This window comes from Ahaetulla prasina, chromosome 4, assembly GCF_028640845.1.
Source record: "Ahaetulla prasina isolate Xishuangbanna chromosome 4, ASM2864084v1, whole genome shotgun sequence".
NCBI classification, from domain to species: domain Eukaryota; kingdom Metazoa; phylum Chordata; class Lepidosauria; order Squamata; family Colubridae; genus Ahaetulla; species Ahaetulla prasina.
Window position 1 is genome coordinate 48,125,355 of NC_080542.1, and position 15,297 is coordinate 48,140,651.

A 15,297-nucleotide genomic window follows, 5' to 3' on the forward strand; every position below is an offset into this window, starting at 1 on the left:
ATTTTTTACATAAATGGCAAACATGTAAATTTGTTAGAAATACAAAGGAGTCTATGGAACCTGTGGAGCATAACTAATTTGTTTAGGTAATTAGTCTCTACCTAAATCCTGGGTGGCCAATCTCTGGCTTCGGAATGTTTCTGAGATAAATTTCCCAGCAATTCTTACTATTTCCCATGCTTGCTGAGTTGGACTGTTGTTCAGATTCAGCCTCATCTTCAGAGCCAGAGCAGAGAAAGACAAGCAAGTTGCCTATGAGAAAGAACTGAAGTATCTCAGTAACACTGTCTTTAAAAAAATTGAAAGATTATTGATTACTGTAAAAACATATGGATTACAAATCTTGATCAAGGCAAAACAATAGATGCAATCTACATAGACTTCTGCAAAGCTTTTGACTCAGTAGTACATGATAAACTTCTCCTAAAATTAAAATCCTATGGCATTTCAGGACCCCTTCACAAATGGATATCTGCTTTTCTGTCTAACAGACAACAAGTGGTCAAAATTGGCAATGCTCTATCAAATCCTGTTCCTGCCAAGAGTGGCATTCCTCAAGGCAGCGTTCTTGGACCAACACTCTTCATACTATACATAAATGATCTTTGTGACCATATCTCAAGTAATTGTGTTCTCTTTGCTGACGATGTCAAATTATTTAACACCACCGATAATACATCTACCATTCAAAAAGACCTTGATCATCTCCCCCTGGTCTAAAACTTGGCAACTCCAAATCTCAACCAGCGAATGCTCAGTCTTACATATTGGAAAAAAGAACCCAAACACTAAGTACATAATTGATGGACATTATCTTACAGATGACCCCCACCCTGTTAAAGACCTTGGAGTTTTCATATCAAATGATCTAAGTGCCAAAGCCCACTGCAACTACATAGCAAAAAAGGCTCTAAGAGTTGTAAACCTAATCTTGCATAGCTTCTTTTCCAAAAACACTACACTACTAACCAGAGCATATAAAACATTTGCTAGACCAATTCTAGAATACAGCTCGTCTGTCTGGAACCCTCACCACATTTCTGACATCAATACAATTGAACGTGTCCAGAAATATTTTACAAGAAGAGTTCTTCACTCCTCTGAAAACAACAAAATATCTTATCCCACCAGACTTGAAATCCTAGGCTTAGAAAACTTAGAACTCCGTCGCCTTCGACAAGACCTAAGTTTAAGTCATAGAATCATCTATTGTAATGTCCTGTTAAAGACTACTTCAGCTTTAATTGCAATAATACAAGAGCAACCAATAGGTTTAAACTTAATGTTAACCGCTTTAATCTAGATTGCAGAAAATATGACTTCTGTAACAGAATCATCAGTGCTTGGAACTCTTTACCTGACTCTGTGGTCTCTTCCCATAATCCTAAAAGCTTTAACCAAAAACTTTCTACTATTGACTTCACCCCATTCCTAAGAGGACCATAAGGGGCATGAATAAGAGCACAAACGTGCCTACCATTCCTGTCCTATTGGGGTTTTTTTCTTTATATATATATATATATATATATATATATATATATATATATATATATATATATATATATATATATATATATATATATATATATATATATATATATATATATATATATATATATATATATATATATATATATATATATGAAGTCTCATTCGTCATCTTCAGGCTTCAACCGTGCTTCTGGGAGCAATTCCAGAAGCAGCTGAAGCCTGAAGATGATGAATGAGACCGTCAGCCATTCTCAGAGAACAACAAGACCTATAAACACCGTGAAAACCTCAGATATATATATATATATATATATATATATATATATATATATATTTGTTTTCTGAGGTTTTCACGGTGTTTGTATATATGTCTTTGGTTGTTCGGGTTTTCTCCCGTGTAAAATTGGAAGTGTCTTGGCGACGTTTCGACGAAGTCTCAACCAAAGACCTATATACAAACACCCGTGAAAACCTCAGAAAACAAATATATATATATATATATATATATATATATATATATATATATATATATATATATATATATATATATATATATATATACTTATACTTCCCTGTATTTTCTCATATATATGTGATGTTGTGACAAATAAATAAATAAATAAATAAATAAATATTGGATACTACCAAGTATCTGAGGAATTAGTGATGCAGCAGCTAGTTCTCTCTTGCATCAGAGAGCAGAATTAGAACTAATGGAGACAAATTGCAAAGAAGAACAGATAATGGAAATTATGCTAAGAAGAGCAGTTTATCCAAGGAAGTGGGTATCTGCATTTTACTAATTGCGTTTAAGCAGAGGCTGAAGACCCAACTAGTAGTCAGTTGCATTTGCTACCTCAGATCTGGGTCAGAAAGAACAAAAGCAACTTTACCTGTTAAATGTCTACATGTGGCTCCCGAGGACGTGGACAGGTTGTTGGGGAGGCTTCACGCCACTACATGTTTACTGGACCCGTGTCCTTCCTGGCTGGTACTGGCCACTCAGGAGGTGACACGAGGCTGGCTCCAGAGGATTATCAATGCTTCCTTGTTGGAAGGGGTCTTCCCTGCCGCCTTGAAAGAGGCGGTGGTGAGACCCCTCCTCAAGAAGCCCTCTTTGGACCCAGCTATTTTGGGTAATTATCGTCCAGTCTCCAACCTTCGCTTTGTTGCGAAGGTTGTAGAGAGTGCTGTGGCGCGACAGCTACCCCAATACCTGGATGAATCCGTCTATCTAGACCCGTTCCAGTCCGGCTTCCGACCCGGATACAGCACGGAGACAGCTTTGGTCGCATTGGTGGATGATCTCTGGAGGGCCAGGGACAGGGGTTATTCCTCTGCCCTGGTCCTATTAGACCTCTCAGCGGCTTTTGATACCATCGACCATGGTATCTTGCTGCGCCGGTTGGGGGGATTGGGAGTGGGAGGCACCGTGTATCGGTGGTTCTCCTCCTATCTCTCTGACCGGTCGCAGACGGTGTTGACAGGGGGGCAGAGGTCGTCCGCAAGGTGCCTCACTTGTGGGGTGCCGCAGGGGTCGATTCTCTCGCCCTTCTGTTCAACATCTATATGAAGCCGCTGGGTGAGATCATCAGTGGCTTGGGGTGAGATACCAGCAGTACGCTGATGACACCCAGCTGTACTTTTCCACCCGGGCCACCCCAATGAAGTTGTTGAAGTGCTGTCCCGGTGTTTGGAGGCCGACGGGTCTGGATGGGGAGAAACAGGCTCAAGCTTAATCCTCCAAGACGGAGTGGCTGTGGATGCCGGCATCCCGATTCAGTCAGCTGCAGCCGCAGCTGACTGTTGGCGGCAGTTATTGGCCCCAAAGGATAGGGTGCGCAACTTAGGTGTCCTCCTGGATGAACGGCTGTCGTTTGAAGATCATTTGACGGCCGTCTCCAGGAGGGCCTTCCACCAGGTTCGCCTGGTTCGCAGTTGCGCCTTCCTTGATCGGGATGCCTTGTGCACAGTCACTCACGCTCGTTACCTCTCGCTGGATTATTGTAATGCTCTCTACATGGGGCTCCCCTTGAGGTGCACTCGGAGGCTTCAGTTAGTCCAGAATGCAGCTGCGCGGGTGATAGAGGGAGCTACTCGTAGCTCCCACGTAACACCGCTCCTGCGCAGACTGCACTGGCTGCCTGTGGCCTTTCGAGTGCACTTTAAGGTGTTGGTTACGACCTTTAAAGCGCTCCATGGCTTAGGGCCTGGGTACTTACGGGACCGCCTGCTGTTACCTCATGCCTCCCACCGACCCGTACGCTCTCACAGAGAGGGACTTCTCAGGGTGCCGTCCGCCAAGCAATGCCGGCTGGCGGCCCCCAGGGGAAGGTCCTTCTCTGTGGGGGCTCCCACACTCTGGAACGAGCTTCCCCCGGGTTTACGCCAAATACCTGACCTTCGGACCTTCCGCCGCGAACTGAAGACACATCTTTTCATTCGCGCGGGGCTGGCTTGAATTTTATTGAATTTTATTGGTTTTTTAAATTTTTAAAATTTTTAATATTAATCTTAAATGGGATTTTAGTTTTTTATATATTTTAAAGTTTCGGGCTAATTATAATAAGTTTTTTAATTCACATTTTAAACTGTACATTGTATTGTCTTTTTTACTTCTGCCTGTACACCGCCCTGAGTCCTTCGGGAGAAGGGCGGTATAAAAATCAAATAAAATAAATAAAAAATAAATAAAAAAATAAAAATGTTCACAAAGAGAAAAACGAGTTGTTTTCCTGAAGCAGCTTTTCATCAATGTTGACAAATTTAATCTTCAAGTTGAGTTCAGAAAAAAAATATCAGTTCCTTCCTTGAACCTCGGTCTTCCCAACACAACACAAATCCATTCTAATATCTTATGGTTTAGGAATTGCGAACTCACATATACTTGGCAGCTACACTGGGGTTCAAAATATCTTTTCTTCAACAAAGACAGCAACACTGCAGTGGTTACAGGACAGGCTGTTTGATTGCTTAACAGCCAACCACGCGGCTGATAAGATGAAGAAAAAATTATACTCCAATTTCTTTACAGTGAGGTACCACAAGGAGATTCCCAAAGGACTATTACCACAAAAAATGGGAAGGGGATGGAAACGGGGTGGGATGGGGATGTTCCCTAATCAGTCAGAGAGATGAGATTGTCTATGGGGCAGGACCATCCAGGAGAGTCTTACTTCCCTGAAAGATTCATTCTTAAAATCGATTGATAAGTTAAAAGTTGATCAACATATATGATATATATTGTGATAGCAATATGGTAGAATTTGAGAAAAATCAAGATGCCCAACTCAAGTCATTTTCATTAAAAAAAAAAAAAAAAGCTCTTTGCTATAAACTTTAAACCAACCTTGTAATTAAATTTCAAGAAATCTGCTAGGACAATGATGGCGAACCTTTTAGAGACCGAGTGTCCAAACTGCAACCCAAACCTACTTATTTATTGCAAAGTGCCAACATGGCAATTTAAGCTGAATAAGGTTTTATTACCTAAAATAATGATAAACAAGGTAGAGTTCAGCTAATTGTTCTAAGAAAAAGTTTTATGCCCCTTCATTTTTTTCAGCTTTTGAAATATTACATTTAGCAACAATAAAAAAGAAAACCTTTTGTAATATCATTTCTCTCTTTCCCTCCCTCTCTCTCTTCCCTCCTCTCTCTGTGTCTCTCTTTGTCTCTCTCTCTCTGTCTCATCCATCTGTATCTATCTATCTATCTATCTATCTATCTATCTATCTATCTATCTATCTATCTATCCATCCATCCATCCATCCATCCATCCATCCATCCATTTATGTATCCATCCATGCTCTTCTGCCCAGCTTCACATGTCATGTGAATCCAACCACTTGGCCAGTGGAGAAGGAGTAAAAGCTGCAGGCAAAGCCAAGCATTAGAGATCCATGCAAAATAAGGCAACTCTAACCTAGAGCCTGCCAGGGAGATACCCCTCTTCCCTCTCCCTCTCCCCCCCCCCGTACCTGAGCAGCCTGAGCGCAGCTCCCTCCTCAGAGGCGACCAGCAAGCAAACATGGCGCTCTGGCTGGGAGGCGGTGGCGCAGCGCCCCACTTCCGGCTGGCAGCAGAGCAGGCAGAGTGCACACCTTCCCCTGCCGCCAAGGCTCTAATGCAAGCCGAACATTTGGAACTGCGTATGGCAGAGTTTGCAAGCGGACTGGGTGGGGCCACTTAGCGGGGAGGGAGACCGGCCCATTTGGTTCGCTTCAGCATGGGGTGGGAATGCAGAAGATGGAGGAAATCTGTATCTTTTGGCATTTATCCCTCAAAGACTCCTTTGGGGTGACTGGGAGAGGAGGGCGAGGGGCGGGGCAAGCCAGTGGTGGGACCACCCAACAGGGAGCTTCAGTGGAGGGATGAAAAAGCCTGTGGCTTGTCGACACCCACCCTATGGCATATTGTGCTGGAGCAAAAGCGCACATGCCCACAGAGGGGGTTCTGCGTGCCACCTCTGGCACGCTTGCCATAGATTTGCCACCAGGATGCTAGGATTTATTCTAATTGCTTTTCCACAAACTCAATACACTATGATATAACAAAACTTTGAATTTTATTCCTCTCTGAAATTGTGTAAAAATATTATGGCTGCCTGATACAGCTGTTTATATATATAGCATGGAGTACTTTGTATTCTATATTATTTTTCTTTCAGTTTGTCAAGAGCATTTGCTCTTCTGAAATAATATAATTCTCTTTTTTAACCTAGAAATATTTTTTAACTTTCCACTAGGTGGCAGCATTACCTCAAATAATAGGAAAAAAATAATAGAAAGCTGTTTAGAATTCTACTAAATAAATAATATTTTATTCTGTTTAGCTGAAGCAATTACAAATACATTAATCAATTATATTTCCCATCCCAGATTATTAGCAGCTTCCTTCTTTCTTTTAAAGTAGCAAAGCAACCAAATCTCTGACATCAAAAAACTAAGATCTCTGTGCCAAAACAACAACAACAAAACCCTTTAGGAGCATCTCACACTACATCTGTAAATCAGATTGAAATGCTTGCTCAGATAACTCTGCCTTGCATGCAAGGGGGATTGAAATTGCTAATAGAGATGAACTACTTTGCCTCTAATCATTTCTGAACTTTTGCACCGGCATCCGGTTGGTGACAACCATGCCAGTTGCTGTCTTGGATTGCCTGGCTTACCTGGTCATCTTCTCCCAGCTTGTCCCACTGTCCCAGGAAGTCCCAATTTAGCCTGAAGGAAGAAAGGCATCCCAGATGGACCTTGTACCTTCAGCAATCCTGTCAAGTTTTGATCCTGTGAAGCAGCCGAAGCAGCCATTGGTGCATTGCAGGGAACAAGTGGTGCCAAGTAGAAGTGGGAATCATCAGCCAGTTCTGAGGAACATAGAACAGTGATTGTGTCTCACCACCATTATTGGGGGGGAAAAGGACCTGCTGAATGGAAAAAACTTCCCACTCAGCAGATAGCTCATTCCTGGACTGGATCTGTGGCCCAATGGTGGTGACCTCCACCACTGTGTCTAGGGCAGCCAAAACAACTTGATTCCAGTTCAGGAGAATCCAGTTTGATGCCAATTTTTAATTAGAAATGTTGGAGGTTCTATGGAGTTTGTGGTGCTAGGCATTTTTCCATTCCCAGGAATTCTGGCCTCAACTCTTGACTCTTTTCCACTCCTTGCTAAGGTAGTTTCTTAATGTTGTTACCCCAGAACAATGTTATCCCAGTGGGAAGTGTTCCAACACTTAGAAGAAGAGGAATCTTATGGCAACCCCCTTTATGGAGTTTTTTTAAAAAAAACACAACACTAAATAACAAACACAAAACTACTTGTAGTAATGGAATAATACTTGGTCAACTTGTTTTGGGCTTCCTAGTTGGTCACCTGGATCAGTTCAGTTGCTGTTCCAAAACTGGTAGCCATGTGAACAAACACCCACCCTCTTTTAACCATTTCTAAGAATTAGAGAGCAAAAATGGGCCCAACATTCAACTGTCCTTGTTAGTATCTCCAGGATGTGGAAGCTAATAACTTACTTCCAAGTTTGCGAGTCTAAAGTGCCAAAAACACTACAAGTGATCCACCTTGTGTATTGACCAACTGTGATGAATGGAGGAGTGTATTTGAAGGACTGTCTGTTATTAACTAATCAACTCTTATGGACCACAGCAGGGTCTTAGAATGACATGTGATCAAAATAACAATACTTTAATTAGTTTTGATGCATTAAACATATGTCAAGTAAGACTCTCATATGTAATCTAAGACAATATTTACTAAGTTAAAGAAAGCTATGCTTGGGTTCACATATTTTATTTTATTTTATTTTTATTTATTTATTTTGTCACATTATATATAAACACATATAATGAAAGAAAACAATAGGACAGGAACGGTAGGCACTTTTGTGCACTTATGCACGCCCCTTATAGTCCTCTTAGGAATGGGGTGAGGTCAATGGTAAACAGTTTTTGGTTAAGGTGACCAGATTTCAGCGATGGCAAAGCGGGACAACATTGACGGGGGGAGGGCTGCGCATGCGCGCTGAGTCTCGCCACCTGGTTGAAGGAGGAGGAGCGGCTGCTGCTTCTCGGCTCTTCCAGGCAGGCTCGGCTCTCCTCTCGGCTCTTCCAGGCAGCGGGCGATCTCGCACCCCCTTCTCCGCCACTCCCCATTCTCCGCCTCCTCCTCCTCCTCTTGCGTTGCCACCTCCCATTTTCAGAATGGGAGTGGGGAAAAAAATTGGGACTTTGAAATGCTGCGGGACGTGGGACAAATTATTAAAAAGCGGGACTGTCCCGCCAAAAGCGGGACGTCTGGTCACTATATTTTTGGTTAAAGCTTTTGGGAGTTTGAGAAGAGACCACAGAGTCAGGTAGTGTGTTCCAAGCATTAACAACTCTGTTACAAAAGTCATATTTTCTGCAATCAAGATTGAAGCGGTTAACATTAAGTTTGAATCTATTGTTTGCTCTTGTATTATTGTGATTGAAGCTGAAGTAGTTTTTAACAGGAAGAACATTGCAATAGAAGATTCTGTGTGTTAAACACAGGTCATGTCTGAGTCGGCGGAGTTCAAAATTTTCTAATCCCAGGATTTCAAGTCTGGAGGTATAAGGTATTTTGTTGTTTACAGAGGAGTGGAGGACTCTTCTTGTAAAATATTTCTGGACATGTTCAATTGTATTAATATCAGAGATGTGGTATGGGTTCCAGACAAGTGAGCTGTATTCAAGAATGGGTCTTGCAAATGTATGCTCTGGTTAGTAGTGTAGTGTTTTTGGAAAAGAAGCTACACAAAATTAGGTTTACAACTCTTAGAGCTTTTTGCTATGTAGTTGCAATGGGATTTGGCACTTAGATCATTTGATATGAAAACTCCAAGGTCTTTTTACAGGGTGGAGGTCATCAGTAAGATAATGTCCATCAAGCTTGTACTTAGTGTTTGGGTATATTATATTATATGATGATGATGATGATGATGATGATGATGATGATGATGTTAATATGTTTAACCATGGTTTGTTGAATAGCACACTGAATAGTCAGATTTACACACTATGTTAAGCTTAATTATGATATGCAAACCACAAATGTCTGGGTTCACACAATGTACTAAACCAAGATTTACACTATCACTGCAGAACACACGAACTCTTGTTTAATTAGACTATGGTTCACAAAATTGACCCAATTGTCTAGCTTGTGCATCACATTGAACTACACACTGAAAAGCCACATTTTACTCTATGTGTTGCGGGAACTAAGCTTAACTTTGGTTTAGTAGAGTGTGCAAAGTCGAACTTCTGAAAGAAATATAGTAAATAAATAAGTTCATTATAGAATGCATATATTTTTGGTTATATATGCTATATATGCTATCCCCTACCAAACCTGGGTATCTTTTCATATTAAAACACCAGTGTTAATCTTCAAAAAGCATAAATTACATAACCAATATCTCTTTGCATTTAGTTTTTCTTAACTTCCATTTTCTTTCTTTATGCACAGCTACCAAAGGAGGTGCCTAGATGGATATTTTGCCTCTCATGTTGGAGAGATTGTTCCTTTCCAGAATGGTATTTGGAGATGTATCATATGCAAATCCAGAGAGCCCATTTGGTGATTGGGTCGTTCAATAGTCAACCAATAGCCACAAAATTTGATGGCAGTTCCTTTCCTTAAGGTAGTTGCAGATTATTTGAAGAAATATTCATTTTGTCTAAATTCATCATTAATCCTGAAACAAAAAAGGGGGATGGTTAAAGTGGTACTTTTCTAATCTATATATCTCCTTTGACAATTTTTAAAGGAAGTGTGTGTGTGTGTGTGTGTGTGTGTGTGTGTGTGTGTGTGTGTGTAAACAGATGTGGTTTTTGTACAACTGTATTCATATATGGGTATGTGATATACGGTATAATGTTCCTATTCAGAGATTGCTGTTGCAGACCCTTTTAATAACTTTTCATATGTACTATTATTAGCTGCCCAAGATTATATTGTATAAGATGGTTGGTCATGTAAATCTTATAAATAATTAAATAAATGTACTAGGAAGACTTACACTTTCTGGCAATTTGTAAGTTGTCTTCTTTGGGTAATGTATACTTCCTAGTAATTAGTTTGCAAAGAATGAATCTTCTTGCAAAGTGTTTGTTTTCATTACTCACTTCTTAGAAAAAAGGGAATCATTTTATTTTAATTGCCAGGGGCAGTTGTGAGAATTAAGCCTTTGATTTCATTAACTCAAGTGAAACACAGTGCTGTAAATAACATTTAAACCATGGAGTTTAAGTGACTCAAGTGACTATGAACTAGGCCGGTCAAACTATAACAAGGCAGTGCCAAGAGATAAATTAAAATTCAGTAACACTTAATTAAAACCCCATTGGTCATGCCCAATAAATATCTGGGCAAAATTACCCTTTATTTTAAATAAAACAAGTTAAACCTTTTCCAGACAGCTTATCTGGACTGCAGAAATCAAAATGAACATCAGATGGCAGAAATGTATAGGTTTCTGTGCTGCCACTAGTGGTCATCTAGATTTCTGCAGCCCAGATATTGAAGGCTTACATAAAATAATCCTGAAAGCTGCCTGTCTGCCAGCCTGCCTGTTTCTTAGTGATACTTGATAAATCTTTGATCTAATATGAAATTTAGTGATAATATGCACATATAAAAAGAAGACATGCGTGCAATGGAGCTCAGGTTTTAACCAAACTTGTCATTAGGTTGATTAGATTTTCCACAGCTTCGACAGATCATTTTATTTCACTGAAATGCAAGTTAAGCTTAGAGGTGGGTGCCTGGCACTAATCTAAAATTTCCAGACTGGAGAGTCTAAGACAATAGGCCTCCCTTTGTGCATTCCCCTATCGTAGTCAATAAGTACAATAAATGATTTGTACTCCACTATGCATGAATGAGCTGTAAAAAATGCAACATTTGAAGGAGTTCTGAGCAAAATTATGACCAATTTGTAGCTTTAGAATAGATTGCTGAGTTCCCACTGTAGAAAAAGCTTCCTTCAAATACCAGATCTTAAATATTAAATCTAGAGGGGTGGAATTTAAACTTGAAGCCCCTGGCTCAAGGTACTTTCTTGCCTCTTTTCTTTTTCTCCATACTGATTTTCAGTAAGAGTAGTGGATGTTGAAGCTGCTTGCTGAAATGTTTTCCCTGCTTCCCGTTACTTTAAGTAGTGTTAAGTGTAAATGTCCTTTACATAAAGTTATACAAGCTTGCCACTAATGATCATGAGCATCTTCTTCACGGCATTTTGGAGCCCAACTGCATGAGATTTTAGCCTTTCCCTCCCGAAAGACATCAAAGAGCTGAAGCAATTACCACAATCTCACGGCTAGGGAAAGCTTTGTTTACTGAATTTCAGACCTGCTACACCAGGGAAGAGAAGCTGGGACACTGTATTTGTAAGGTGGCCTTTTGGATGGGAGAGGAATACTTGGGCAAAGAGAGTGCCCCTCCTGAATAAGAAATGGGAAGCTGCCTCTTGCTTGGTCCCACTTATGGGCAGGAGCCATTTCAAATATGGGAGGGGGTGATTGCCGTACATTCAGTATCCAGGAGGGCAAGCATAGGGACTGCTCTTCGTGGCTTGGGTGACGAGGAAGGTCAGGCTGGGATCAACAGCAGTGACAGATGGCGAGGGGGATCTGTAGCAGAGGCTAAGGACAGACACCCTCCCCATCCTTGAGAAAGGAAGTTTTCGTGACATAAACAACAACCGCCACTGACAAAAGAGGAAAAGGAGTAAAGACCTCCTGTGGGGCCGGTTGCCATGGAGACCCCAGGGAGGTTTGAATCATTGCCATCATTGCCTTGAGTTGTGGGGATCATTATGGGATGGTGATAAAGAATGACGTGGGCTCTTTCGGTCACAAGACTAGCCTCTTTCGGTCACAAGCGCTGACTCCTTTTCCCTTTGCGCCAGCCAGATGGGGGCCAAAGACCTGAAAACATTCCCCCTCTTTCTCTCCCCTCCTCAGTCCTACGCAAGATGGCAGGCAACCGTCTCTGCTCAGACAGGATCCTTATTCTAACAGAGCAGTGGGATGGATTCCTCACTTGTTTGAGGCAGCTGGTGTAAAGAGGCATTATGTCTCATGTGCACGACTGGGGAATACATACACACAAATGCACACATTTCTTTTAGGTTTTGATCTTTTTAAAATTCTTTGGAGATGTACCTTGGATGCCTAAAATGGAAGTATGAACAAAATGGCTATATACAAATCCAGACATATAATAAATGTTGCTGTACATATTAGAGCTGCAATTACCCTATTACTGGTGCACATGTTAAGGTTGAATAAACAGAGCTAAAATGCACCTTTGGCACCTGTTGGACATAGCTGTGTTTAAGGGATTCTGAATAAATTCAGTGCACAACATCTAAAGAAGCATTTCAAGGAAATGTGTATGTGAGAAGGGGAAGATTACACAATAGTTCTTGATGTTAAAAAGTAGTACTACTACTACTCTAGTTAGCAAATATGTCTTTTCATCTACAAAAGGAGCATGGGTGTAATTTTTTTGGGTTATTACTCAGCCAGCCAGCCCGCCCAAAAACGTGGAGATTATAATTCTTCCAAATGGCTCACAGAAATGATACCATTCTCATAGCCTGTGGTTGGGACCTCACAACATTTTCCTGCAATTCATATGTGAGTTTCTACGTTGAGGGGGGAAGCTTGTGAAGAAAAAGTAGGTCAGATCTACATAAATGGCGAATTATAGTAACAGACCCCTGTTGGAGAAGAGTGAGTTCACCATTTTAAATTGGCTGGTTAAATGTTCTGTATTAGAAAAACTGTCTGGAACTAGAAAACAAGAGAACAGGATTCTGATCAGCTCTTTTAGTGTTTTGTACGTTTGCAAAGTCAAAAGGGAAGGAATTGTCCAAATTTGTGTACCCACAGAGAAACAGACAAGTTGCTGTTTATCTATAGGCAACTTGTACATCTATAAGTATTTTGTATCCTTTTAGCATTGTTTATTAAAGCCACTTTTATTTAACTGTAATACAAATATGGCCTGCTCTGTCCTCGTGATACAGCTTTTACTCTTCCATAGCTCATGAATGAGAAAGGTTATCTTTAGCCGTAGTAGCTGTGATATCAAAAACATTTCTTCCCACTTAGTCCCATCTTGTCTAAGGCAGGGGGGCCCATCCCCCAGTTGGTAGTCCACTACTGAGTTGCAGCCCATTGGAAATCGGGCCAAGCAGGAGGCGAATGCGCAAAAGATCATTTGCACATGTACAGGATTTAGGTTGCATACACAAAACCATTCTCCCCACCCCCCACTGCCAAAACTACCAAAGCTGTCGCTGCTGTGACTGTGTCACCAGTCCACAGAATCAAAAAGATTGGGGACCCCTGGTCTATGTGTAGCTATGACATGTATAAAATATGATAAGAGTAGCTAGATGCTACTTAAGACAACAATTGAGCCCAAAATTTATGTTGCTAAGCAAGACAGCTAAGTGCCCCATTTCATGACCTTTCTTACCACAGTTGTTAAATGAATCACTGCAGTTGTTAAGTTAGTAACAGGATTATTATAACAGGATCCGGCTTCCTTGCCAATTTTGCGTGTGATGTCACAAAAGGTGAACACATGATCCCAGGACACTGCAACTGACATAAATATGTACCATTTGTCAAGCATCCAAAATTTGATCATGTGACCATGGGGATGCTGCAATTGTCGCAACTGTGAAAAACAATCATAAAGTCACTTTTTTCAGTGCTGTTGTAACTTTGGTCACTAAACAAATGGTCGAGGATTACCTCTACCATTCAGCAGTGGGAAAAACCTCACAATAAAGTTTGCATGGAGGATTCGGGTGGTTCCAGATTCAGATCAAGGATATATGACCGCTCAGTAGGGGAGGTCCCCCCTTATTCATTTAAAAAAGAAGAAGGTTAAGTGTCATGTGGACTTGTAAGTCCAATTCCAGCATGTGTTTTATAATCATTTTGGACCTATAACTAGTTGATAATATTTCCCTTTTATTCATTGATTGGCTCACTATCATAATTTATTGTATCACTTATAAATTATACAGTAGTGTGATCCCAGCCATTTTTAGTTTATTCAGTAAACTATTGTAATGCAGACCATGGCTTAGTAGACTAGGTACAAACAGACACGACATTTTTAGTTCTCCATTTACTGAAACTAAAAACTACATTTACTGAATAAGACTATCACGTTGGCACAAAATTACTGCTGGGTCTCTGCCAAATTGTTACATCCTATGTCCCAGCTGGTAAGTATGGCCTAGAACGTCCCTTATCTGACAATTGAATTTAGTGAAATCTCATAGTAAGGAAGTAATGGGGGGGGAGGGGTTTAGTTATTGTTGAAAAGGAGGCCATTAAATCAGAGAATAGAGCATACTGGGCACTTTTGCTATTTGCATGATAATTCAAATCCAGCAAATGACACAAATTATTTTTCAGCTTCGTTCAGCTTCGGGACAATCTGGACCAAAATTACGGCGATTCAGACGGGGCGTCTGAGGGCGGTCTTGGTGATATTGTCTGGGATGAGTTTGACCCTGTGGCTCCCGAGGACATGGACAGGTTGCCGGGTAGATTGAATGCCACCACGTGTTTACTGGACCCGTGCCCCTCCTGGCTGGTGCTGGCCACTCAGGAGGTGACACGAGGCTGGCTCCAGGCGATTATGAGCGCTTCCTTGTTGGAGGGAGTCTTTCCGGCCACCTTGAAAGAGGCGGTGGTGAGGCCCCTCCTCAAGAAGCCTTCCCTGGACCCGGCTGTTTTAGGTAATTATCGTCCGGTCTCCAACCTTCGCGGCGAAGGTTGTAGAGAGTATGGTGGCATATCAGTTTCCCCTGCACCTGGATGAAACTGTCTATCTAGACCCGTTCAGTCCGGTTTCCGGCCGGTTACAGCACTGAGGCGGCTTTGGTCGCGTTGGTGGATGATCTCTGGAGGGCCAGGGATGAGGGTTGTTCCTCTGCCCTGGTCCTATTAGACCTCTCAGCGGCTTTTGATACCATCGACCATGGTATCCTGCTGCGCCGGTTGGAGGGATTGGGAGTGAGAGGCACCGTTTATCGGTGGTTCTCCTCCTATCTCTCCGACCGTCGCAGACGGTGTTGACGGGGGCAGAGATCGGCCCGAGGCGCCTCACTTGTGGGGTGCCGCGGGGTCGATTCTCTCGCCTTCTGTTCAACATCTATATGAAGCCACTGGGTGAGATCATCAGTGGCTTGGTGTGAGGTACCAGCTGTCGCTGATGACACCCAGCTGTACTTTT

The 15,297-nt window shown here is 41.6% G+C and overlaps 1 protein-coding gene across 2 annotated transcripts in view; it reads right to left on the bottom strand.

Annotated features, from left to right (window-relative positions):
- Window positions 1-8,451: 8,451 nt before the first annotated feature.
- NSF (N-ethylmaleimide sensitive factor, vesicle fusing ATPase) overlaps window positions 8,452-15,297 on the bottom strand; it is a 130,353-nt gene continuing 123,507 nt past the window's right edge. For both annotated transcript variants that reach the window (XM_058181481.1, XM_058181482.1), the window contains exon 21: window positions 8,452-9,724. In XM_058181481.1, coding sequence (XP_058037464.1) covers window positions 9,682-9,724 — 43 coding nt within the window. In that variant the 3' untranslated portion in view covers window positions 8,452-9,681. The remainder of the gene's footprint in view (window positions 9,725-15,297) is intronic.